General features: G+C 35.1%; 2 protein-coding genes across 2 annotated transcripts; one reads left to right on the plus strand and one right to left on the minus strand.

Moving 5' to 3' along the window:
* The first annotated feature begins 2 nt into the window (after positions 1-2).
* LOC110372999 (probable E3 SUMO-protein ligase RNF212) lies at positions 3-5,494 on the plus strand. Its single transcript, XM_064035658.1, has 8 exons — positions 3-144; positions 254-318; positions 403-522; positions 1,133-1,262; positions 2,423-2,532; positions 3,282-3,362; positions 4,096-4,160; positions 4,959-5,494. Exons 1-8 carry the CDS (start codon positions 39-41, stop codon positions 5,080-5,082), a joined length of 801 nt encoding a protein of 266 aa, XP_063891728.1. The 5' UTR covers positions 3-38; the 3' UTR covers positions 5,083-5,494.
* Positions 5,495-6,607: 1,113 nt separating this feature from the next.
* LOC110372594 (uncharacterized) lies at positions 6,608-9,515 on the minus strand. Its single transcript, XM_021329409.3, has 3 exons — positions 8,313-9,515; positions 7,763-8,055; positions 6,608-6,790 (listed from the first exon to the last, which is right to left on the minus strand). Exons 1-3 carry the CDS (start codon positions 9,121-9,123, stop codon positions 6,647-6,649), a joined length of 1,248 nt encoding a protein of 415 aa, XP_021185084.3. The 5' UTR covers positions 9,124-9,515; the 3' UTR covers positions 6,608-6,646.
* Positions 9,516-26,511: the final 16,996 nt, after the last annotated feature.

Below are 26,511 nucleotides of genomic sequence, written 5' to 3' on the forward strand. Positions count from 1 at the left end.
GATTAATGCATTTTGTGTTAGATCTTTAATTTTAAAATATGGACTGGATTCATTGCAATAATTGTTATGCTCAATTAGCACCTGGAACGACTTTACATTTAACATCATGTGGTCACATGTTTTGTAACAATTGCTTAGAGAAAGGTAAGTAAATAACATGCGGTCATGTTTGCAAACAACTTTTTAATATTGTTCTTTACAAATATGGTGTTTTCATTCATTAACGGTAATAATTAAGTATAATTTGTTGTAGGCGGTACAGAAAGTACATGTTTAATATGCCGAGCGCCGTGTTCCGTCATGAAACTCGTTCCCGACGTATGTAATTTCACAAAATATTAATTTCCAAGTTTACTTACGAACCTTGGAATGTAATATTCTCATTAACGGTTTAATTTTAAGATGAAACAGGAGGTTCAAGATTACTTCACCGATCCTGAGGAATTAATTAAAAAGTCCTGTGAGGTGTTACAATTTCAGAGGCAACACAGACGGCGGTTGTTATCTTATTTATTGCAATCTGTAAGTAATTTTCCTGCTTTCATTTTCGCACTTTCATAATTAAATTCCGGAGATAATATTTTCGGCCCGCATAATGATATTAAATTGTGCCGTTTACACAGTTTTAATTTTTTCTCTCTGTTATTAAAATTCCGTGCTTTTTGGTGTAACTTGTTATAAGCAATTATGAACCTAAAAATTAAAGTAGGTACGTAAGTATTTTTCAGTTACCTTACTGATATATTATTTTGTTATATTATCTGCTTGCAGTAGGTAATGCAGGCCTTTGCAGGCATATTAATCTCACTAATTACCGCATTAGGAAAACTAATTGGCGTTGGAAAATTCCATAGGCCCAAATAGTTTTAGCGTATAAATGAACCGATTTAAAATAAAATGAGCTTGGTTTTACGTAGTCGGCACGGCAATCATTTTAAACAGTCGTTTCCTAAAAGATTACACGTTTTCCTGTTTGATAAGTATCAGTTTTTGGATAAAGATTTTCCCGTAGTTTTCATCGATTTATGTCCTGTCGAAATAAACAGAATTCTATAATTTATAGTATACATTATACTTCTAACTTAAATGTCAATATTTCTGATTTTATTCATCAATTTGTATTATATTGCAGACAAAGAAATTCTACACGGCACGAAACGAGCTGAAACGCATGACAGAGTTATGTCAAAAGCAACACCATCAACTTAAAGAGTATCAGAGAACTATTCGCAGTTTGGAAGCACAGCTCGCCAACCAATCAAGTAACAGTATACTTTTATAATTAGTAGCATTATACCATGATTGACCTACTCCAGGTAGTACTTCTAGTAAGCTCGTCCGGCTGTGGGATTGTTCGAAAGAGTTACCGCGGCCTTGGTACATAAAGGGCTCGTAACATAGCTGGTTTGAGTCAGTTAGGTAAAGTCTGATACTTTCTCCCACTGCTTCCACATGGCCGTAGGCATCTGATGATTTTTTACCTAAAAAAATAAATTGTTCATTGGAGAACGACTCATATGTAGATCGTTGTTTCAATATTTATAAGCATGATGTTTTGGTCCTTTTGCAGTCCTGTGAGTAGTGCTCTTTGAATAAGCTGTAGGTAGGTATATAGCACCACAGAGCTAGCGCACTGATTATTACAGATGTAGAAGACGATAAATCAAAATGTCGATGGACAATGTCCCCGGTGACCACAAAACAGTTTCCACAAAATTACAATGGGATTTGGAGAAAAATGTTTTCAAATAAAATGAAACCCAAATTAACCCCTTCCGTTTTGAAGGCGGTCAAAAAAGGTTTACTCACGTAACAATTACAAAACGTTTGATACTAAACCTTTTAGAATTTTGATAACCCGTAAAAGCTAAAAACAATAAGGTTACACAAACATAAACAAAAGTAAATATTCAAATGTTGCGGAAACAAAACGGAACATACTATAAATATTTTTTTATCGTTCCAAAAAACAAATGAACGTATTTTGTAATATAACCCTTTGTAGGGTTATGGGATATCTATGTATGTGAGGGTCATAATTATGTGCGGGATTTTACGGAAGAGTGGCCCTGGAACTTAATGAGCTATAGCACAAATAGCTTCAGCAAGGGGCTCCTCCCGGTTCCCGTGGGTACTACTTCATGCATCTCGATAAAAGCTTGCAAAGCCCTCTTCGATAACTAGGCTATTTAATACCAAAGAAGTTTTAAAATAGCACCAGTAAGTAGTTCCTGAGATAAGAGCATTCAAGTAAACAAATAAATTCTTCAGTTTTATAATTTTAGTACAGCTTGTAGGGATTAAGAATCTGATCTCGTGCCTTTTCATCCATATCAGAATAAAATACGATTCCTCATCTCAGATGACATCAGACAGACGAGTCATCTGTACATAGGGAAATAAAAATAGGTTACAATTTCAGAGCAAATATCTCCGTTCAACATCCCCATATCGCCTGGGACCAACATATCGCCGAGTTTCGTGCAGTCCACACCTACTTATAAGAGAAATGCTAAGAGTACACCGTTTTCCGTAAGTGACTTTTTATTGTATGAATTTCATTTACTGTATTTTTAAACGTTAAATATGGTTGATTATCAGTAAGGATGATGTTTCTTAATTATTTATTTTTACTTTTATCTTTTTCCGTTATTTACTTTGCTATTTTTTTATTAAGTAATAAAAAAGTTAATAGGTAGACCTATAAGTAATTATCGCAAAACTATAAATGTGGTTCGGAACATCACGCAAGAAACCTTTTTGGGTACCTAAGTAAATATGTGTTCGGAAGTTGGTTAAGAGCTGTCATTTAGTTTGAAGAGAACTATATAAACAGCATCCGGTTTTATCATTTACCTATGTACTCCGATTCTTTAGTATGTAATCAAAACATTGTGAGTTATCATTGCCAATTAAACAACGCGCATAAGGTTATCGCTGAACGAAAGTATTTTTATTTACACATTTGTGTTGCTGTGCATTCATTAAAAAACTCGTTTAATTAATGTACCTATAGTTATAGTTATTCCGTTAACATATACTAGGTATGTATTTTTTTATACCACAATAACAAAAAAGTATCGTGAATTATCTTCAAAAACTTTATCAAAACAAATAGACAAACTGCTTTATCTAACACAACAAACTAATTGTTATTTAATTCTCCATTTTCCTCATAACTATCTCAAGGTCGGAAGTTTATCTTTTCCTAGGGTACTCCCGTGGTCCCGGTGTATAAAAGTACAAAATGTATCGATAACATTTGACCCTATTGACCCTAGGTTCAGCAGTATCAGTCGAACCTCGTTACACCGACACGAATAAGTAAACAGAGGTCTGCAAATATTAGCGGTCATAGTCAGGTAAGTTTGTTTTTTTTTTCCAATAGAGTTTGCTTGTGAAAAGCGTGTTTTTTCAGGGTTTACTTGTATTCGATTTTGAAAAGCGTGTTTATTTTAGGATTTTTCAACGGAAAGTTTTCAACTATGGTTGTGGTATGTGAGATGATTTGCTTCATGGTAAAATGGCTAAACTATTTCTATTTTATAATTTTGTTCAAAATTACATAAACATGCATTTAGGACCACAAATTACGAAATATTAACTACTTAGCTGTAATTAGCAGTTTTCATCCTGGTGAGTTAAGTTTTCTCGGAAACCATGCAAAAAGTTAGACAAGAGTCTGACTGGACGTTGTTTTCCTATGTTTCAACATTTGCTATTTTATTTCTTTAGCCACGCTTAAGTTTTATAAGTTTTACCTACATAAATTCAGCTGGGTCAGCGATCAAAAGCGCTTAACATCAGACGAGAATCTATAAAGCGCCTTTTCAATTTATTGTTGCTATGACGCGCATGCTTGCTATTAAAAACTGCAAGTTGAAGCACATTTTACAGCTTTTTTAGTGCGCACATTAAGAATAATATCAGTAATTTATGACTGGAAATGTCTACATATGTGGACCAAGAAGAAAAGTTTTTTCAATAAAAGTAACACTGTCACATATGGTTATTTTATGTGCTTACACTTGCGACGCCGTAGGGAAATTACTAGTCTACTTATATTTAAACAGTAGGTATTTTCATTCCTTACAGCGATCAAACACTTCCAACAAGATTTCATCCACAGTCTTCACGCCACCGACTCCAGAGTCAGCAGGGTACTCCAACTTTTTAAAGAGTCTCTAATGGTATTCTGAACGCATCCAAATTCGCTCGCGTGTGCCAGTGCGAATTTAAATAAAGAAATATATATTTTTTACAACTGGCAGCATTATAAAACGAATTATGTCGACCTATTTTCTTAAGGCCTGTGGTACACTGTTGTATGTGAAACGAGAATATTATATTGTTTTACGTCAAGACTGGGGATGAAATGGCATGGGAAATGACATGTGGTTTATGATGTATTGTGGTCTCTTGTCGTATTATTAGAAACATTATTTTGCTGTATAATGTCTGTCAGTTAAGCCTGTTTTGGGTTGTTGTTGACATATCCAATATGAAGAAAAGCCTCGGTTATAAAAGTATGTCTAGCTAGAATTATTCGAAGATATTTCTTTCTTCATTGATGTAGTTCTAAACAAATCGTTTTAATTTATAATGTGTTCGAACCCTTAATATCGCCAAACTGAATATTATTGTACGTGTGAAATTACGCGTTCCAAATTTGAAATTATGTATCATTTGAATATGATAAATTCCACGGATTTATTTTTTTATTTAGGTAAATGTTTTTATGATCGTTGTTTGTTTTTTAAAAACGTTCGGAATCAGCGAATTATTTAATATAAGAACAGATAAAAAATACTGAATAGAAATAAAACCTTCACGATCAATAAATCGAATCAGCTTTTTCTAAACACACTTTTGTCTTTGCTAAATGATTATAACTAATCGATTTACCGTTTAATTAGTATTTCGTAAAAAAAAACTTTACTGGTTGGTTTGTTTTCTAGGTTTTGTAGCGGTAATGAATCGGGCTATATGTCAAATAGTCCATTACGATCACCCGGAGTCTATTGCAATGGCTATGGGAAATGTCCATTCAATAAAAGAATGAAGATTATGAGGTTCGATTAGTAATTTTAAGTTAATTTTATTTTATTTATGTAAGATGTATTAGAGGTACGGAATAATAGATTTTACAGTAGCTTCGCTCATTGCCACGTTTTTTGTTTAAAAATAAAAAATGACATTTGCAGTTTCAAAGTCCATTACAATTATCTCAAAATAATTCTGTAAATATAATACCATTTTCTTGAATTCTGAATTTGCAATGATATGCAAAGTTCTAACTATTTCGAATATTAGATAGTAAATGGAGCGAAAGCGTTGCTACAAATTGAAATAAGTACCCGGTAAGTGTAATACTACGAAATGGGTTTTGCAGTCTCCTAATAGGATAGCTTTTGGCATTTCAATTTTGTACCTATGCATGTTAATTCAATAACTAAAATATAATTTGCATGTTTGTTTTAGTATTTAACAAATAAAATAAATTGAACATTTATTTGGGTTTTTCAATTTAAAATCTCTCGCCAAAAACAATTATTTTACCTTTTAAATGCGACCAGCGTTGTCTGTGGTCAATCCAAAGAGATTATACGAATGAGTTCAATTGCAATTTGCCGATTGAGTATTTATAATGAAAAAAAAATATTACACGCTTAATTGCTTAATTGTCAAGTTATAGCATAATTAAGCGAGTTAATTAACAATTATTTACTATGGTTTCGTTGAGTCTGCACGTGCTGCTAGCTAATAGGTCAGGGACTAATGAATAAAGGCGATCATAATAATATATGGTTTATGGTTTTTGAATAGTCAAATTCTCAGTCAGCCGTAAAAATAAATCTTATTAGTTTTTCTCTACTATTTAATAAAAATAAGGTAATATAGAAGAACAACCCTTTTAACTACTGCGATAAAAAGTGATTATCACATTTTTAATCGCTAAGCAAGTCGTAGAAAATGATTGTATTGTAGACTTACAGAAGTTTTTCATAAAGAAAAGTCAAAAGGAAACTCAAAGATAACGATAAAACACTTCCATATTTTCTTATCTTTGCGGCCTTTTCTTTTAAGGCTTTTGTTAAATTCTAAGAGCCTATAAAAGGAAATGTATTTCGTTCGGAAAATTTTCGGAACTGTATTGAATGTTGAACAAATATTTTATATTGGAAAACGGTTTTTGATGAAGAATTTTCATATTTATTGTTCTCCAAACTGGTAACTATTCAGATATTTGTATAGACTTTCAGATACGTTAATTGATTACCCTTCCAAAGTCATATTAGGTACCTTGCTTCATCTGATACACCATCTTACATGAATGATCTTCTGTGATGCGTGATGATGCTGACGTGTTCAGTTTACATGATTTGTTGATTGATTATTAATTGATGATTGATTACTAAATCAATAAACTGTAATAGGTATCTTAGACCAGCCAAGCTTAAAGACATTTATTTTTTGCATTTTTGGCGCCTACGTTCTTTATTTATGTAACAATGGTACCAGTACTTTTGTACTGGCTCGTAGAAACTGAAAGCCATTAAAGTAAATTGATAAAAACATGAAATAAAAATAACCAATTAAGAAGCATCAAAAATGTTTATTCGCGTCATGTATAAGGGACAAGTTTTTAGCGGTGAATGGGCAGGATTCCCTTGTTCTGCTGGTAGCCACCAGTGGCTTCCTGATGACCATGCACGGAGTGAGCTCCGAGGTTGTTGAACTTCTCCAGGACTTCCGCGCCACCCTTGTAGCCCTTTTGCAGGTATTCTCCCTGTGAATATGAAGAAATAAAGAGTTTAAATAGGAATATGTATTGTAAAGTCAGTTAACCAGGTGTCAATGACGGGAACTTAGATACTATGCTACAAATGTAAAAAAAATACAAAAGACAAATTGAGCAAGCATTGTTTCAAAAATTACTGTCTCAATAAAGTGTGTGCACATCAAAATATATTGCTTCTAACACATTGAGATTGCTTCAGATAGTAATATTCCGTGTGAATGAAAATTCTATGCGAACCCACAAAGGGTCATAAACGGAACCACTAAACCGATTATCAAAACAAAGGGTCTTCACATTTTTCCACCCATTAAAGTAATCCGTAGAGAGGTTAACAAAACAATATCGTGCAATATTACGGCCGCCATTTTACACAGGAACCCTAAAAAGTTTCCACATCTAGAGGTTTTATTCAATGGCTTTTAGAGGACCTCTGTACAGATGAAACAGTTTAACGACCTCAGAGGCAACTGTTTTCAATTTAAACAATGTTTAAACTAAAGTAACATTTTCATGACCCGTAAAAGTTGGCATTCGTTTTTACACTTCCGGCCAAGAAATCCGGCACAGTTGGAAAAATAACTTTAGAATACCATAGTTACGACAAAATTCAGCCATTTTCGGACCAACATATTAAAATAAATGGCTTTTAGTTCATGGATTGGTGATACTAACTACACAATTATTTTCTATTTTGTGACTGACCCGGGTGCATTGGCCGCTAGTGTATAATAAATAAGCTGTGTACTCAATTTTATGGTTCGCTTTTATGAACATTGTTTGAGTGATTAAGATGGAGCGTAAAATTTATTGAGTAGTTTCAGAGATGTCTGTGTACCTAATGTTCCCTATAAAATATTATCAAGATATATTAACGGGAAATCGCATAAATCTTTGCCTGGATAACTAGGTACTCTACAAAGGTGTATTTTACTTGATGTCATTAATAAACAAATCTTTTACCTTATTAGCCTTCGAGTCATCAATGTGCTGTTGAGACACGTGATGTCCTTCCTTTCCTTGTGCGTTAGCATCCAAGATCTTCTCCTCATGAGCTCCCTTGAAGCCTTGCTGAGCATTCTCGCCGAACGAACCAGCGTTGTGGCCAGCAACCTTGTGATCTGCCTCATCATGAGCCTCGTCGTAGAAGCTCTCAGATTTCTCTTCCTCATTCTTACTGCTGGAACTCTTGAAACCCTTGCTCACATGACCTTTCTTGTGACTCTTAGCTTTCTTCACTTGTTCCTCGTTAGCCCCTATAACATCATTGCAAAATTAAACACCAGTAAAAAAGTCATTTATTATATTAATAGCCTTCTATTTACTTTAAGTTTACTAAATATTAATTTATTATTAGGTTTTTTGCTCTTTTGCCGAAATTGACGACAAAAACTCAGTGATTGACAAGTGAGCGTGAAATTGTACCGAAATAATGAGTTATTCACAAAAAGTTTATGCGTGAGGCATTGGTTTGTTTGGTGAAAAGGTTATATTTATTGCAGTAAGAACGTACCGTGTTTGTCCAATTTTTGGTTGCCTTCGTAGAACTTTTCATCACCAGCAGCTTTCTTCTTGGCTTCTTCGTCCTTGTAGAAACTGGACTCGCCCTTTTCAGCTTTAGCGGCAGCAGCTCCTTGCTGGAAACCTTCCTGACCATGTTTCACTTCTTCTTCAGCTTTCTTTTCTATTTTCTCCAAGTTTTCACCTGCACCTTTCTTCTGAGCGGCATCGTACGCGTTCTTGTCTACATATCCACCGCCAACTTGTTGTCCGATGAGCGGATGGTAAAGCAAGCCATTGCCGAGGCCGATACCGCCAACTCCAAATCCACCGATGCCGGGATGGATAAGGCCGACGCCGTTACCAAGTCCGACACCACCAACGCCGCCAACACCTCCGACGCCAACACCGCCGACGCCGACGCCTCCAACTCCAGCACCACCAACGCCGAGTCCACCGCCAACTCCTCCAAGTCCGAGTCCCAGTCCTTGTCCGAGGCCTCCTAAACCGATGCCGCCGTAGCCCAAGCCCTGGCCTAAGCCGAGCCCACCAACACCGATACCACCAACTCCGCCCACACCACCAACACCAGTAACAGTATTCAAAACAGTAGACGCCGCTCCTTCTATTTGCTCAGGGTAATCCTCACTTTCTTCCACTTCGTAACTATTAGATAAAGGCAGTCCAGACTTCGGGTCAGTTCCGATAGCGTCCAAGCGCTCTTTCACAAAATCGTAAGGAGTCTTCTCATCAGCCAGCTCAACTTTGTGGAGCTGAGCTGCAGACAACGCAACGAGAGCGAGGGTGAAGACTTGTGACAACATCGTTGTAGATGTGATTGTTACCGACGTTTCGAGACTGATGTCATTTCAGTATTGCACTGTTATTTATACTAAGGTTAAATTCGGTGGAACGGAATAGTTTTTGTATTAGCCGTGTGATAGTTTTCACAGGGCGTCTGGGGGCCCGTGTCCGGTCGTTTCCTTCCTGTGGTATTGTTTCGACTAGTCCTAATTAGAACGACACGGCTAAAATAAAACAATGTGGTGTGGTCGAAGACCTTGCTTTCCAGTTCATTGGTGGCGGCAGTGGGGCGTTGGTTTACGCAACCACCGGACCGCTATGGGTAACGCGTTTTCTAGACAATTTCTTGCAAATTCTCCCTTGTTATCTCATTTCAGGTAATCATATCGAGCAGTTATTCGTGACTCCGTACTGCGATGATTGAATTTCAGTCGATAATCCGGCGATCGTTAATCTGTCGGTCGCAAGTACCGCCGTCGCGCCGGCTGATTAATCTGTTCGAAGCATAAAGTGAAAAGGTTAATTAAAAACAAAAAATGGCAACATTTAATAAACAGGTGATTAATTTCCTCTCTGCATTATTAAGCATAATGGCCTTGGTTCAGATCGGACGATTTCACGTCATTGTTTTCTTATGCTCAAAATATATGTCGAGGGCTCAACCAAAGGTTATCCGAGTATTATATTGGGTGTTGACTGACTCAAAGTTGGCCTAAATAAGTCACGTCAACTACCTAGTCATGGAAATCATTCATAAACTTGAGGTGGTGCAGTCAATTTAGTGTTTATCTTTTTCTGTTCCACTTTATTTACATTTTACAAAAGACGTCCATTGTTAGACTAAGTTATCTTACAAGCATTGGTGCAACGAACTGTTTATTGCATTTTTTTATAAGAGCATTTTATTTATAATCTTTCCTTTTTCATTAATGTACTTTATGCATCTGGTTTCTTATTGTACCTTTTTAATGTATGAGAGCTGCATAAAAATCTTTGAAAAAAATTGATAAAGAAATATATAAACATCAATATTGTTTTCATTGTTCTTATCAGTTCACAATAGTTTAGGCATTTATTTATATACAATTTTAGTTTACTATTAGATACTATCAATCCATATGTACCTACCACAATATTATTCCAAGAAATATTATTGACATGGGGTTATTCCCTCTTATCAGTGTCGTTCTGAGAAAAACTAACAAAATTGACAATATTTTTCTCATAATCATCACTTACATATATTTTCGTTTATCTACTGAAACGTGACTATTAGTTATGAATTGAGAAAAGACGAGCTCAAAACATAATAATTATTCAGCTGTTCTGTATCATACCGAGTCCACACTCTTATATAAATATATTTTTTTTAATGTAATTCAGTATTTAAATTATTTTCATTCATTCATAGGGCCTTTTTATTAATTATTACCTCTTGAAGCTATCATAGTTTGGCATTCAAAAACAGTTGGAACTTAATGAATTACGAAAATAAAAAACAATCGATTTCCATTTCGTATTCGAAGTACAAATCTACAGGCCAAATGAATGAATATGTAAATTGAAATCAGCAAAATATCGATGAATAATGTACGAATGTAAATCATAAGCTTGTCGATTGGTGAATTATACAGTAACAAAATATGGACTGAATGTATGTTATAAATGCATTTTATTGTATGAATGTATTATATGGAAGGAATAATCGGCATGAAAAAAGTGTTGCTTTATTCATTTGGGATTTCAGTTAATACAGATATACTGATTAACATGTATATGAAACTTATGCATAGTTAATTTCACTTTAATACTTTGGACTTTAATACTCTGCAGATATTAATTATAAAGACCACATAAAACTAAATTCGAATTGAAGTATAGCATCCATCTTTTCAGCTTCAGGCGTCAAATACACTAACAATGTAACTATGTTCTGTAACAATTCGTTATTGGATACATTTTAACACTTTTACGGCAAGCTATTCCATTTTATAATTTCGCAGCGTCATATTTTCAACACTTTCAGATGCACATGTTTTATTCATAAGTCCTCCAATATTTGTCTATGGGTAACACTATTAAAACCTTTTGCAAACATCCGCAGCAACTCTATAGATACAAAATAGGGTCACCATAAAACTTCGTACTTGGCCCATTGTGTAAACATGAACTATATCAATATTCACTGAGAACGAGTCGGGCTTTACGAAGATTTATTCCCTTACATATTTCAGTCTGCTTCATCCAAATGTGCCTAAGTACCTATGCTGACACATTTCTATTTTATACAACCTGCTTGGTGTCTAGATGGAAAAATATTATCTTTCTTCTTTTATCGCAGACACAGCAATATGGTTAGTGGTACAGTCGTTTATTTGATTTATTGAGTCTTTTCTGGAGTTATGAGAAAAATGTAGAATATATTTTACAGGTTTTTGGGACCCTTTCTGATGTCTCTGCAGAGTGATTTAAGGTTTCTACAGGCCAGGTGTGTTAGCTAGGTACGCTAAATTATTAAGAATCACATTCATTTTATATTAACTTAGGTATCTACTCTTTATTCTACAGCTATTTTTCGGTACCAACACCGGTGCTTATAATATGTAGCTGTAAAGTTTGAATTAAGTTTAATATTTAATTTCAGTTAACACACTCAAATCAGTAAGTGCCATATAAAATTAAATAGTTACTACAATGTTTTGCACAACAAATCTGCTTTCTAAATTTTAAGCCAGGCGCAAAGATTTTGACAAACGAAGTAACAACACTCAAAGATAAACGAAAACGAATAAATGCTCCTAGCACATTCCATTACACAAAATAATGGTTCAAAATTATTTACCAAAAAGGTTCTAATACCTTTAAAATAACAATGAGGAACAAACCCCGCATATTCTTGTTGGAGCGCCTGATGAAACTTTATAGGCAACAAGTTTTAAATTCACGTACACGTTCCGTATTACGGTAGGCGTTGATCAACTTTGTTATGGCTTGTTATAAACAATTGGTAAAGGAATGTTACCTTATGGCACGAGTAAGTATTTGGTGAATGAGTAATTTTGTTTTACTTATACTTGGTATTGTATGTAAGTAGATTATGAAGATAACGATAGGGAGGAGGTTAAAGATGGTTCCGTAATTTTTTGTGTTCGATTTTAGCATCGTGTTATGTATATTAGCTACATACCTACTACAATTACCTACTAGCATACTGTTACCGCCAGCGGGTTCACTCGCATCCCGCGGATAATACTTCGAGCACCCGGATGAAAAGAAGCATGCACTCTTCCTTGATGAATGAGTTATATGAGTCGCTGACAGACTTTTTTAAATTGGTAGTTTCTGATGTTAGGGTGTTCAAGCAAACAAACAATTTTTTTAGCTTTGAAACATTAATGTAGACTACATCATATCCAGTTGGACAACAGAATATATTTTTTCACAAACATTGCACTGCTGCACTGCTTACTGACTTATCAACAATATTAATATTGCCATCTAAAAACTTAGATCAACCAACCAAATATACAAAACTAAGTGCGAATTAAGTGTTAAATAATTTTGTAAAATCTGCCGGCCATTATTCGTCAATCAGTTTTTTTACTGATTGCACTTTCTATTGATCGCCAATGAGTAAGTACCAAAAAATAATCGATAGACAACTTTCTCTATTATGAACGACAAATGGTCACTATCGGAGTGAAACGGGAAAAAAATATGACTTAATTAAGAATGACAGATTTAAGTGGCCTATCTAAATATATAAAACTCAAAGGTGACTGACTGACATAGTGATCTATCAACGCACAGCTGAAACTACTGGACGGATCGGGCTGAAATTTGGCATGCAGGTAGATGTTATGACGTAGGCATCCGCTAAGAAAGGATTTTGATCAATTCTACCCCCAAGGGGATAAAATAGGGGATGAAAGTTTGTATGAAACTTTGTCAATTTTAAACCGATCGGACTGAGACTTTGCATGCATAAAGCTACTATGGCGTAGGCAACCCTTAAGAAAGGATTTTGATAAATTCCATCCCTAAGGGGATAAAATAGGGGATGAAAGTTTGTATACATCTTCTTAGATTTGTACACGCTAATCTTCCGAACTACTGAACGGATTTCAATGATTTTTTCTTTGTTGTATCAGTATTAAGCCTGGTCAACATATAGGCTATAATTTATCTTCGAAACTTGAAGACCTGATGCAGAACTCCTACAGACCAACAAAACTATTAGAGATACAAAAATGGTGCCATGGCAAAAATTGTTTCATGTGATGTGCATTTTCAGCTGAGATAATAAATTTTAAGATCTGGAACACCTGATGTGGAACCCCAAGAGCCCAGCTTCTCTATACCATATACAGGTATGACGTTTTAGCAAAAGTTGTTCAATTTGATAAGCACTTTCTATTGACTTACACAAATTGAAGATCTAAAACACCTGATGTGGAACTCCAGGGGCCCAGCTAGACTATAGCATATAGAGATATGACGTTTTAGCAAAAGTTGTTCAATCTGATAAGCACTCTCTGTTGACTTATAAAAATTGAACCACACCTACACCTGATGTGGAACTCCAGGAGCCCAGCTAGACTATAGCATATGAAGATATGACGTTTTAGCAAAAGTGGTTCAATCTGATGCACTCTCTATTGACGTATAAACATCGAAAATCTGGAACACCTGATGTGGAACTTCAAGAGCAATACTACACTTGAAATGTATAGAAATGAATGTTATGAAATAGGTATGGTGAATCAAAAAAGTAATTAGTCCGTCTTTTAGACACGTATTTTTCTTTTCTCTCTCTCACAAACAAATAATAACGAAGATACAACAACGCTTGAATTCACTGCTTAGTACAAATTTTACAGACCTAGACGAGGCGTCACGAGCCCCCACTCTCCGACTTTGTTGCGTTATATCTCATTATTATATTGTATGTCTCTTCCAAACCTCGGGACTATAGAATGCCAAGAATGTTCAATGACAGCCGGAACCTACAGTTTAACATCCCCTCCAAATGACGGTCATTGGTATCCAAAATATACGTAGAAAGTACATATGAACTTAGAAAAGTTGCATTGGCAGGCACTTGCCAGACCTGGAATCAAAGACGCACGCTCATACTTGAGAGATTGGTTCTCTACCCACTAAACCACCACGACTTCCACTAAGTCACCACGACTTTGTCATCTATTTAATGTTTTTTTACGTAATAATACTTGTGTAATATTTTTGCCACACACAAATGCGGACTAATTAGAATCACTACTTTTATCCCTATGGTCACGTCTATTGCGGTTCAGTTCTCAGCGTTTTGTTTAGTCTGCTGTGCTTTTGCTGTTAAAGTACAAAAATTAAGTATATAGAACGTTTCTCTTCGGTCCCTTAAAATTCAATATCAGACTATTTAGATCTTTGATTTTGCTGACCCCGTAGTCGCTGGCATAAGGGACAGGATCCGCGTACGAAGTCGCGGGCAACAGCTAGTTAAGTATATAGAACGTTTCTCTTCAGTCCCTTAAAATTCAATATCAGACTATTTAGATCTTTGATTTTGCTGACCCCGTAGTCGCTGGCATAAGGGACAGGATCCGCGTACGAAGTCGCGGGCAACAGCTAGTGGATAAATAAATTCATAATTTTTCGCTGCTTTTTTCTTCGTCCATGTGATTATTCGACATTCAACATAATATGAATGCAATTTATAATTAGAGAAAGAAGTGTTAATTACAGGCTTTTAATTCCGGAGACAAAAAAAAACATTTTTTTTTAAGATATAACATAACAGGTAAAATTAATTAAATTAATAAAGCCATTTTCTAAGACTAATTTTTGTTAGTTTCATTAATAATATTTTTTTAAAGAAAATTCCAAATAATAAGGAAAAACTAACCACGGACATAATAAATTGGATCGTCATTCAGCGAAAACGATATAATATTTTTCTTTCTTCGTTATTTTTCTGAGAAATATTCGTCTACTGATTCACCGAAGGGATACATATCTATGATCATTGGATTTTTATTTAGATTGGCCATTACATATGACAGGCTGTCTTCTACAGGAAAATAACTTGTAAATCTACCTACATGCGAAAAGCAATTTCTCACTCAATTTGTTCGAGATATTGAGTTGTATCGTGTACCTAATTTGTATAATTTGACGTATGAATGGTTTCTTTAATTGGGCACTACTCATGTGTGGATATTAATATAAGCTAAGTACTTTATGTTTAGTTTTATAACTGTATACTTTCAGGATGATACGCATACCTATTAGCCATGGTTAAAACTAGAAAACTTTAGCAACGGTTGTTGGTGTGGTCTTCTGCCAGCGGTGTCCTGAGGGAAATGCTTCCGAGTCTCGGAAAAAAGGAGCCTTTGTTATTCTGTTGTTTAAAATCTATGTAGTACCTACTTAGTTTTTGTACAAATAGTATCCAAACATTTATTCATCCAGCCGTACAATCTTTCCCGTTAATAATATGTAGGTATAAGATAGGTATAGGATAGCTAATGTAAGCCCTATCACGGAGCGCAATTCCAAAAAATATGAGGCGGCAAACACTGGTCAGTGCTACAATTCATTTTCATCATCATTCTATTTCACCGGCGCAGAAAATACTCCTTTCCATTAAGATACAAAGTTGTCCAATCACGACAATTTCAAATAACCATCGTTCCACAATCACGTGAAACGATTTTTCCATTTACTTACTGGTTACAGGAAAATACGTTAAAATTCTGTGCAGTAAAAATATCTTCGGTTCAAAAGCGTGCAATTCTGTTGACGAGAGAATTGCGAGTTCCATGCTCCGCTAAAATGTTAGGAAACAAAGAAAGTGAGACGGTTCCAATGAATATTACATGAGAGTGTACCTAGACTCGTGGTTAAATACTAGCCGAGTTGTGTCACGGCTGAAATACTAGGAGTAACGTAGGATTTACTTTCGTGAATGTTTGTCTATGCTTTTATTTTAACCCTTCTGTTTTGGTAAAAAAAAGTGGTGTCTGCCTGACCGATTTTCTCGCTAAAACTCCTGAACCGATTTAAATGAACTTTATACAGATAATCAAGAGCCTGTTGAGATGATACAGGCTGCTTTTTGTATTTTTCATTATAATTTTCGCAAGGAGACTTTCGGTGCATTTGTTAAACATAACAAATAAACAGCATGTCTTTGAAGAAGAAATCCGATAATCCAAGCTGAATGATCTAGAATGTTCTTTGTTATTAGAACCTAACATATTGAAAGTAGTTGACAAAGTATAGCCCAAAGGCGTAATATATCCGAATAACTTGTGGTCCCAACCATTTGTTTGGTCAGTCGTCTAGATTTATCTGCGGGACTAATTTCGGAGCCTACAAAAGGATCCCCAGTAGAACTAGGATTTATGTCTTAGGTGACATCAGAAATCTACCAGGCAAGGTAGAAAACATTGATCTTTTGTAAGGTAAAATTGTAACTATTGGCTAGCTAGATAGACGTATTATCTAGGTTCTAAAAAGAAGCAACTATTTTATTTCATTGTGTAAAGATATTCTTATGATTAGGCAGTCACCTAGCTAGAAGGGACCCAAACTCGCTATAATGCTCTTTTAATATTATTAAGACCATTTAAATATCTCCTATTGAAATGGCCAAAGGGTTTCAGAAGGAAGAAAAAGTCTGACACTGGAATTCATCTGATGATTTCCCGGACCCAAAAAAGCTACTCTACTCCAAAAAAATAACGACTGTGCAGAAACTTAGACACTAAAGAACGTCGACATTTAATTCCAGCCATTTTGCCGAGCCAAAAAGGTTTTAACCTCCTTTTATAGACGTACCATAGACCACAAATCCCGGGTTTTATTCGCGGCATAATGTCGACTGCGTTCGAGAACAAAGTTCAAAGGATATAGAACTTTACAGAATAGAGACTGTAAAGTTCTGAAAATCCAAGATTATTTTAGACAGCTATACAACTTGAAAGACCTTTTGTAAGCCCAAAATGATTTTGATATAAAGTTTAGTAAGATATGTTTATGTATATGCTAGTCGGATTTGATGCTGGGCTTGGAACTTACTTATTGAATTTCATACACAAACACATAAGCCTGTTATAGTTCAGCTAAATTAAATATGATTATAAATTAACTAGCAGAAGAGATCTGTACCTAATCATGGGAAAATATTATCACATTTATTGAATAGGTTATTCTTAACATTTATTTAATGGCATAGTATAACTTTATTTCCATAAGCAATTAGAATAAAGGTGAATCGCAGGTACCTCACTTGAGGTACCCTTATTTTAAGTGCCTTCTCTTAACACGTAGGTAGGTACTTCAGGTAATATTAAAAATTGACTCCCCTTATTTAATAAATCAGCCCACACAAAAACCATTCCAACATCATTATCAACGGCCATATCTTCCACAAGACCCACTCAAGCACCATTAATCAAAAAATTCCGACTAATTACACAAAAAAGATTTGCAACAATTTCCATTTTTTATTTTTTAAGGCCATTTCACCTGCTTAATGGGTCCATATTGATTTCCAACTGGTTGGTAAGCTTATATGGGTATAATTGGTGTCTACATAGCAGATACGAGTTCTGCGGGAAACCTGACGTGAATCAATCATGAGAATCTGTCGCTTGACACATTGAGCCGGCGTAAGTGATTACTTGGAAATTGGGTCAAATATAATATGTGTTTTAGTATAAGTGTTTAATATTGTGCTGGAGTAAGCTATACAATTTTATTTCTTTCAATTTCATGTATTTTTGGATCAAAATAATTATTATAGGTAGTTGGACTCTCAACAAAACACAATAAAAAAAATTGTTTCAAAAGAAGTTACTATAGATTAATTAAATAAATGAATTAATACTGGAACACTAGTAATATTATGCAGTTTAATAGTAGCTTGGAAGCCACACATACAGAGGTATGTTAGTACTAAGGAAAAAGTCTCTGCTTCTGAAAGAACTGAGCAAAAACCAATGTCGATGTTTGCCAATTAAAATGTATCTATGCTAACCGTTAATTGACACAAAAAACACAATATACATCATCAAAAGCATCTTCATTGTACAGAATCGTATCTGCAGTAATTGAAACATTATTTCTCTCTCTTCGTAGCGTTTCAAACGATTTCACGGTGTATGACTGGCGGCTGATAAAATCGATACGTTGGCGCTTACACCCGTTTGTAGTTGAGCTAAGCATTGATATGTGCCATGGAGAACAAAATCAATAGCGGAGGTGCAAAGCGCCAAAAGGCATACAGGGGTCGAGGAACATTACAATCCCTTACACGCCTTTTTGCACCTTGCCCGTTATCACTACATAGTATAAAACAAAGTAGTTTTTTCTGTCCCTATGTCCCTTTGTACGCTTAAATATCGATTTTCATGCAGTAATTTTAATAGATAGAGTGATTAAAGAGGAAGGTTTATATGTATAATAACATACATTAAATAGTGGGGAAATACTGTTATCCCGTGCGAAGCCGGAGCGGGTCGCTAGTTTATAAATAAAATTACCAATCAATTAAAAAAAATCTTTGACAGGTTCGTGGTTCTAGCAACTGATCACCCCAATTGTATGTTACCTGACCCACAAGAACGTGTCTGACCTACCTTCCTTATGGCATCTCCGCTCATCTTTCCTTCCTCCGTGTACCTATGTACTATGTACAGGCGAGGAATAAAGTGCTGCTGCAATTTGCGTGGCACGTGTAAGCGACACTTTTTAAATGAACTGGACTGAGTGAAGAGCTTTTGTGTTTGATTGTATTTTTTTGGAACAAAATGAGAGTGCGTATGAAACGTGAAGCACACATAGAATATATAATAGAAATAGAATATAAAATAGAGCGAAGATATAAGTACACGAGATACAATTAATTTTCTAATGTTTAATAGTTAGCGACATATAAATAAAACAAAAGTCAAATATGAATGATAGATGCCTTATAATGGTAGGTAATATTTAGTGTGATATTTTTAACGTGAACAGTTTCCCGTGGTTTTCTGGCACCCTAAAAAAAGTTCGTTACATATGTATCTAGATCAAAAGGTTTTCATTAGCATACTAGCTTTAAAAATCTATTCCATAACGCGAGTTATTATTTTCAACTTTCAGCGACTATTGAAGGGCGGATGGTGACATTTTTTTGTGTGGGATTTTCCAGTTAACTGCGGATAGCTTTGAAGGGTCACTGCACAATACTGAGCGTGCAAGGGTTGAAAATAAAACAGTCGCACCTTGGAGAGTAACATTATTTGTAGTATAAATAATACTAGTATTTTAAGTATTAGGTAGAGACTTTTGTAGAAGCCGAAAATCGATCTCAGTGGCGTGCACTTGGAGAGGCCTATGTCCAGCAGTGAACTGCGACAGGTTGATGATGATGATGATGGGAGACTTTTGTAGATTTATATCATGAGCTTATCGGTATGTATGTGCTGTATACCACTGTTCTCACCATTTTTTTTTATCGTCACGGAAATTCTGCGAATCAATAGCAGTAGTAACTAACTAGCTAACTTTGGACAGGCAAAGTTAATTGACGCGAACTGCAGGTATCTCTAACCCTCGGTTACTATCAAGATTTTAGGCGATCTAAAAACAGTTTATAGCATTTTAACCATAAATTAGATCCTTCAGGGTGTAAGAGAAGCCTCAAGCATGAATTTTTAACTAACATACAAAAAACATTGTTGGTACAAACGCACACAACTAGCGCGAACTTCAAACCCAGTACCGCATACTGCGAATACCACATTCCATTATATACATACATATACTATCATATGTAACTTATGTTGTGTACTGTGACAAATGTTCAGGTAAAACACATCATGTTCGTTAGTGTTGGCCATAGAGGGGGTAGGAAATGGAGTGCTCAAATGCCAATACAAGATGCTGAATGGAATACTATGGAGTGATATATAGAGTGAAGGATACGAATAGAACTCGACGTGCTCGATGGAAAGCTTCTTAGGGTGTGTATTGAGAATGTTATGAGCTGGTTTGAGGCATCGTTTACTTTATGACCTGTGTGCATATGGCATTTCTTTGTATATTGCCTAAGATAAGAACTAAACCCGACATCAAGTTTAATCAAGATTATGTTTACCATCTGCCATCACTTTTGACTATTAGTCAAATAACTGATATGTTCATAAAGAAAGAGTGCCAGACTTACACTTGCTAACTGCACCCATGTATTTCATGTTCATCGGCAGCCTAAGCGTTTAATGATTCCGTTCTTTTATTGACTTCACTAGTTAGAACTCCATTTACTATCAAATCCGTGACATTTCTCGCAAAACGAGGATATGGCATCTAACGGCAGCTATATTAATATTCCCGTCCTGCCTTTATTATTACATTAAACGTACCGTATGTTAATGCTAAGAGCGGTTTGCTTTCGGCTCAAACCAAGTGTAAGTTGTTAACTTGCTCACTTAATAGCTTATGTCCTTTGAAGTGTACCTACTTTAAGACTTTATCTAAACTTGAAGTTAGTTTATAAGTTAGATTTAATACTGATTTTCTAAGCGGTCCGACAACAAGTTTAAGTTAATTTTATGCGCTTGTTTTAGATGTTGAAATAGGTGGTAGTTCCAAACATTGTTTTAACATGTACTACATATACCTGGTCTACAGTATTTTTTTTGTGACAGTTATAACCGAGCAAAAGGATTGCCTAATGGCAAGCGATTAACGCTACCCATGGACGAAACACCAGAGGAGTCATAAGTGAGAGTGATTCCATCAAATTTTTCGCATTTAAGGGGCAAACCAACATCGTCTAACCAATTGCCAATTTCAGTAGTATAACCACCATATGGAACCAAGTATTAAATGCCTTGCTCAGTGATGGTCAGCAGCATCTTTGAAGCGAAATATATACCCTAGCGCACTCACCAACAGGCATTCCTAGCACAGTGAGTATGGGCGAATCTCCCCATCTTGGAAGAGGCATTTGTCCAGCAGTGGAAGTTTAACGGCCGATGACAATTTATAGCAATTCATATCTCCTTCATTTTTACCATAAATACACAAAATAATATTTTTATTTTCAAAACACATCTTCATATTTACCAGCCCGTATAGCCAGACGTATGTCATTACCACTCCGTCAGTCGTAAGCTGATTGACGGTTCCCGTACGTATGGGACCGTAACAAGCTCGCAACAGCTTTTGTAACTGAAACGAAAATAACGATGTTTTTTTTTTTAAATATTGTTTTTTTTTTGGGCGTGGAAATGACGCCGTGTTTTGTTTTTTTGTTGCTCCTGTGTCTTGTGGAGAGGCTTGTCATATAAAATTGGTAAGAACTGCAAAAGTATGTGGTGTTGTTGAAACCATGCCTGCAGTATGTAACGTATATTGTATCTAAATTGATACATAAGCTGTGTGCCAGTGTTTTATAAGGAGCAACTGCCTATCTGACCTCCTCAACCCAGTTACCCGTTCAACCCAATACTTCTCTACCAAAATATACCCATGTTATGCAATTTTATCATCCTACAATAACGATAACTATGTATAACACGCGTTTAAAAAAGCAGAAAAATACCTATAATCGGTCACGTCACTTTTACTTTAAAACTGTAAAAGATATCGTGAAGCGTTGTAAAAGTGCATTAATGTCAATCATTTGCCGCCATCATATAAATACACACTTCTAAGTAAGAAACAAATAGAAGACTTTCATGACATCTAAATCTTTTACTTCCTAAATCTCAATTGAATCTTTAATTTTATACTTTGAGCTATTATTAGCTTTATGCTGTAAGGAATAAGGTTGAGTTTGGATTGAAAGGTGATGGTCTTAGAGAAAGCATTGCGTTTATGAATAGTGTTGCGGATGCTTTAATTAGTTGATGGAAATGGCGTGTGCACGCGCATTTGTTATCAGGGTTGTTACTTACTAAGTTTTAATTTTAGTGAGGAAATAATACAAACATCATAATCTTACAAAATATCTTTAAAAATACCGACAAATAAGTACTTGATTTCGTTTTAAGTACATACCTACCAAAAATCTAATGAAATTGGGTTTAGTTTCTAATTTGATTGACCATGGTACGATCTTTCCGGTCAGAATTTCAGTGAATAAGAATCTTCAAAATGAATTAGATAGCAAAGAAATCAGTAATTTTTGATCAAATATTCTTATAATACAATGTATAGCGTCTCTTCTAACAAATCAATTTTTAAAAGACACATTAAATGTCTAGTGCCAACCCTAGAATATTTCAATGCTCTTGACATTGAGTCGATCGCTGTTCGATAATAGTAGTCGTCAGTTTGCGCAGCAACGCGCCCTCAATGACGATCGAAAGCCAGTTGACATATAGACCACGTTCCTGTGGGAATACAAGAGTAAGAGCCATAGCCATGGAAATGTAGCTGATTCCCGCGGTTTCACTTCGGCTTTATGGTTTGTAAAATCCTGTCTTAGTGAATAGGTACATCATTCAAAGGATGAATGATTTGTGTATATTTTATCACGAAGCCGATTTTTGTGATGCCTAAGTGTCATATTACCTAGTTATTTTACTAAAAAGCCAGAACGTCTTATCTCCAGTCCTACCAAGAGTATCGGGTAGCTTGGGTAACTCTGGGTTGTGGAGGTCAGATAGGCAGTCGCTCTATGTCTTAAACATTGGTTCTCAGCTGCATCCATTTACAGTGGCAGCCGACGCCAAAATATTACTTATAATTTTCCTAATTTTCATTCCTTCTCTGCTTAAATAATTAAAGATACCAAAATCTCCTTACTAAAACCTAAACACAAACTAATGTGACAACACATGAGCCTGGTATCAAGTTACTGGCGAGCTCCGCTTTCTGCGCTGCGCCCGCGCCGATGCGCCGATAGCGAGCACGCGCCGCTTACAAGCACACGTCCGACACGATAACTGGGGAGCAGATGTAAAACCTCTAGAAGTGACTTTTTGAAAAATAAATCGACGTACTTTTTAAGTATTTTTTTTGCGTTTTTTTTTTTGGGGGGTAAAGGCAAAGTCGCAGTACATAAGCTGTCTCTAAATAAAATAATAATAAATCTTTATTAGCACCTCAAGTATTCCTCAGTATTTAGTAAGAAGGTACATAATTTAACTATCTTGCTTAACTTGAGATAAACTCGGGGTCTAGGGTTAACTTCTGAAAGATTACTAGATTAGCCTACATACCATTCGTGTTTGCTTTGAAAATTCCTTTTCTAGAAAACTACAATAAAATCATTTGAAACACCTATAAAACTGTTTCTTTTATCCATTACTGTCACTGAAATGGCGGCACTAAAAACGGCACAGCATGTAACATCTCGAGACTACACTTCAGTGCAGAAAAACTTGGCAAAGATACAAGCGTTGATTGTAGCACTAAGTGATTCTGTAACTTTGAGCTGTTCTCGTTTGTATGCACGTAGTGTAACAAGGTACTTGCTCTGCAGAACAAATATACACTGCATGCTGCTGAAATTGGGTAACGAGGGAGTTCCGTTCAAACACTGTTCACATTTATTTGTTGCTGTATGTTCCACTGATGTTACTGTTGTTTTAGAGAGAACTGTTCTGATGTCGAATTGTGGAAACTCTCGGAATATAAAATTAAAGCATTTTCATCATATCTAGGTATTTCAACATTTTGTAGTATAGTCCAAAATAGCAATTTGATTAGGTACCCTTTTTGTGGAAAATCACTCCAACCACTCTGGGTGCAACGTGACTCGTGAGGGTGATAGACTCTTACTGACTAACACCTACCATGTTCTTTCTTCAGCTCTTTATGCACCAGGGCCGCGGTAACTCTTTCGAACAATCCCGCAGCCTCCAGTCTAGACCTTACCTTAGAAATTGAATTTTTAGACATCTATCGGCTTATTGTTGGTAGGTAGTGTTGGTATAATAAAAGTACAAAATTAAATATTTGTCTCAAACTTAGTTTCGATTTATTTTTCCGAATTTTTTTAATGAATTGTTGAGCGCAATCTTTCAAGCGTGAAAAGTAAAGTTTTTCTTCGATATTTTCTTCTCGTAATTGGACTGTTTTCAAAGAAAACTCAGCAGTGCAATATTCGAATTATTATTTGTTGAAGCAATAAACAAACTCTAGTATGAAAGGGTCTCCGTCTAACGAGCAAAATAAATTGCTTCCGACTTCTACACTTAGTTACTGAAGTGTTTCGCGAAAAGAGTCTTTTAAATATTAAAACTAAATTAACAGCCGACGTTATTTGAATATAGTAAAACCTTTTTCATAAATTGTGGTGAAAGAAAAACTAAGTTTATAAGAACAAAAATTAAGTAATAAGTAATTTATTTACTTTTGCGTATATTTCCAGTTCATATAAGTTTTATATCATTAATAATTGGTAATGGCGAGCCGAAACCCACTACTTCAGTTAAGGATCTTCGAGTACAGACACATATTTATTCATAGTTATTAAATACAATAAAAAAATTGTTTTAATGATAGTTTCAGTTTGAATAAAGTTGTAAAAGAAATAAATAAAATATATTTTTTGACTTGCCACATCTAGCACACTAACTCTTCGTCCATAATCACGGCCAATTAGCAATTCTCTTGAACTTTCATTGTTTCGCTAGATGTTAGATTGTAATTAAATAATGTAATTTGTGCTGTACCTACGAATAATTGCTCAGCCATTTCTATGGGTATTTAATAGTAACTCAATGAAAGTCTCGAACTGTCGTGCAGACTTATTTTGTTGCCGATTCCAATTTATGATTGCATGTGGTCTTTGTTCTGTTTAGTCTGTGGTTGTAATTATAATCTGTTAAAAGGTCGTAGGTATGTTAGTTAGTACTTACTTTGAGTTTGCATTATTTATTGTTTAGATATGTTAGGTGAACATTTTTGAGGATGAGAATTATTAATGAGATTTTTTTAAATTATTTTCTAATGCTGATGATTTTTTTAAAGTTTAAATTTCGTGCATTTGTTCTGTGAAGTGAGAAAATAAAGAGACAAAAAAGAACATGCTAGATGGGCCCATCTTTTTATAACTTTTATATAAACTTCGCAATACAATTTAACTGAAAGTAGAGAAATTAATTGAAAAGTACCAAACTTTTCAAAGCCGAAGAAAAAATACAAGACTACAAATTACTTACTAAGATTTCTTTTCGCCATTCCGTTTTACGTAAAAAATATTCCCAAGATTTAGTAAAAACTGTCCGCCAACTATTTGCATACTAATCATGGTTGGAAAAGAAAACAAAATTGGTCAACTTTCGTTAACGTTCTACATTTAAAATCTCATAAGACCAAAGACAATGCTTACGCAACCTCTTTGCACTTTAGTCTATTGTCTGACTCCAATGAGTACGCATTACTATGATTATGATAGAAAAAGATAATGATGTTTTAATTACCGTTATTATTTATTATGAAGATAACAATACAATGTTTACATAGAAAAAGTTTGCACGGTAAATTAAGTGTTCCGTACAAAATATTCTTGAACAATTAACTGTTTTTAATAATTAATTACTAAAGTATTTTGTGTCATGAATGTTTTTCAAAAAGTCTGCAGTCATTAAGAGAACCCATATACCTACTGGTTCCAACAAAAGAACTCGTGTAACATACTTCAGAAATACCTTTTAAGTAGCTACTGTTCAACGGTATAATCTAACAGCATACTTTATGGCTAATATCCATTAGCTCCGTCTAAATTACTAGTCAACCTTTTAAACAAAAGACAGGAAAGCCTAAATAGCTAGCAATCTGGAGCAACAAAACATTTACTATAATAGCCACATCTCATGCTAATATAATAGGTATAAATTATTGCGGTTCCGGTAAGACGGTATAATGCGGAGTTCTTTAAATAAATGGGATTCTAATTCTGTAAAATATGGGTCGTGGACATGGAGTGAGTAAGAACTGGAGTGCGCATTAAACTTGACATGTGTCAAATTAACAGTTGAGTTTTTGATTCAGACTTCAGTCAATATGCGGTAGTGACTTTAATTTCTATAAAAAATAAGTATAAGTGAGTATGCATTAAGTAAGTAAGTAGCAGAAGTTATTTAAGTAAAACTGGGGCTGCAATATTATTTTACTACCTTTAGTTTTGTATTTATTTTGCTTCTGGGACCCGTTGCATAAATAAATAAGTATCTTTTCAGAAGCAAATTTCGTGGTACGCACTTCGAGCAAAACTAGCAATGGTGTGCCATCTTCAATTTTTTACATCACTAGCAATCGTTACAACAGGCCAATTCTTCTTAAACACATGATTACTCCATTTTCACTAATCTACGGTCCTCTATGAAAGAATGCCACACAATATCATGCGCGGCATGTAAAGATCGTTATCTATAGGACCCTTTTCTCAGACACCACAATGA

The sequence above is a fragment of the Helicoverpa armigera genome, chromosome 7 (genome assembly GCF_030705265.1).
Source record: "Helicoverpa armigera isolate CAAS_96S chromosome 7, ASM3070526v1, whole genome shotgun sequence".
Classification (NCBI taxonomy): Eukaryota; Metazoa; Arthropoda; class Insecta; order Lepidoptera; family Noctuidae; genus Helicoverpa; species Helicoverpa armigera.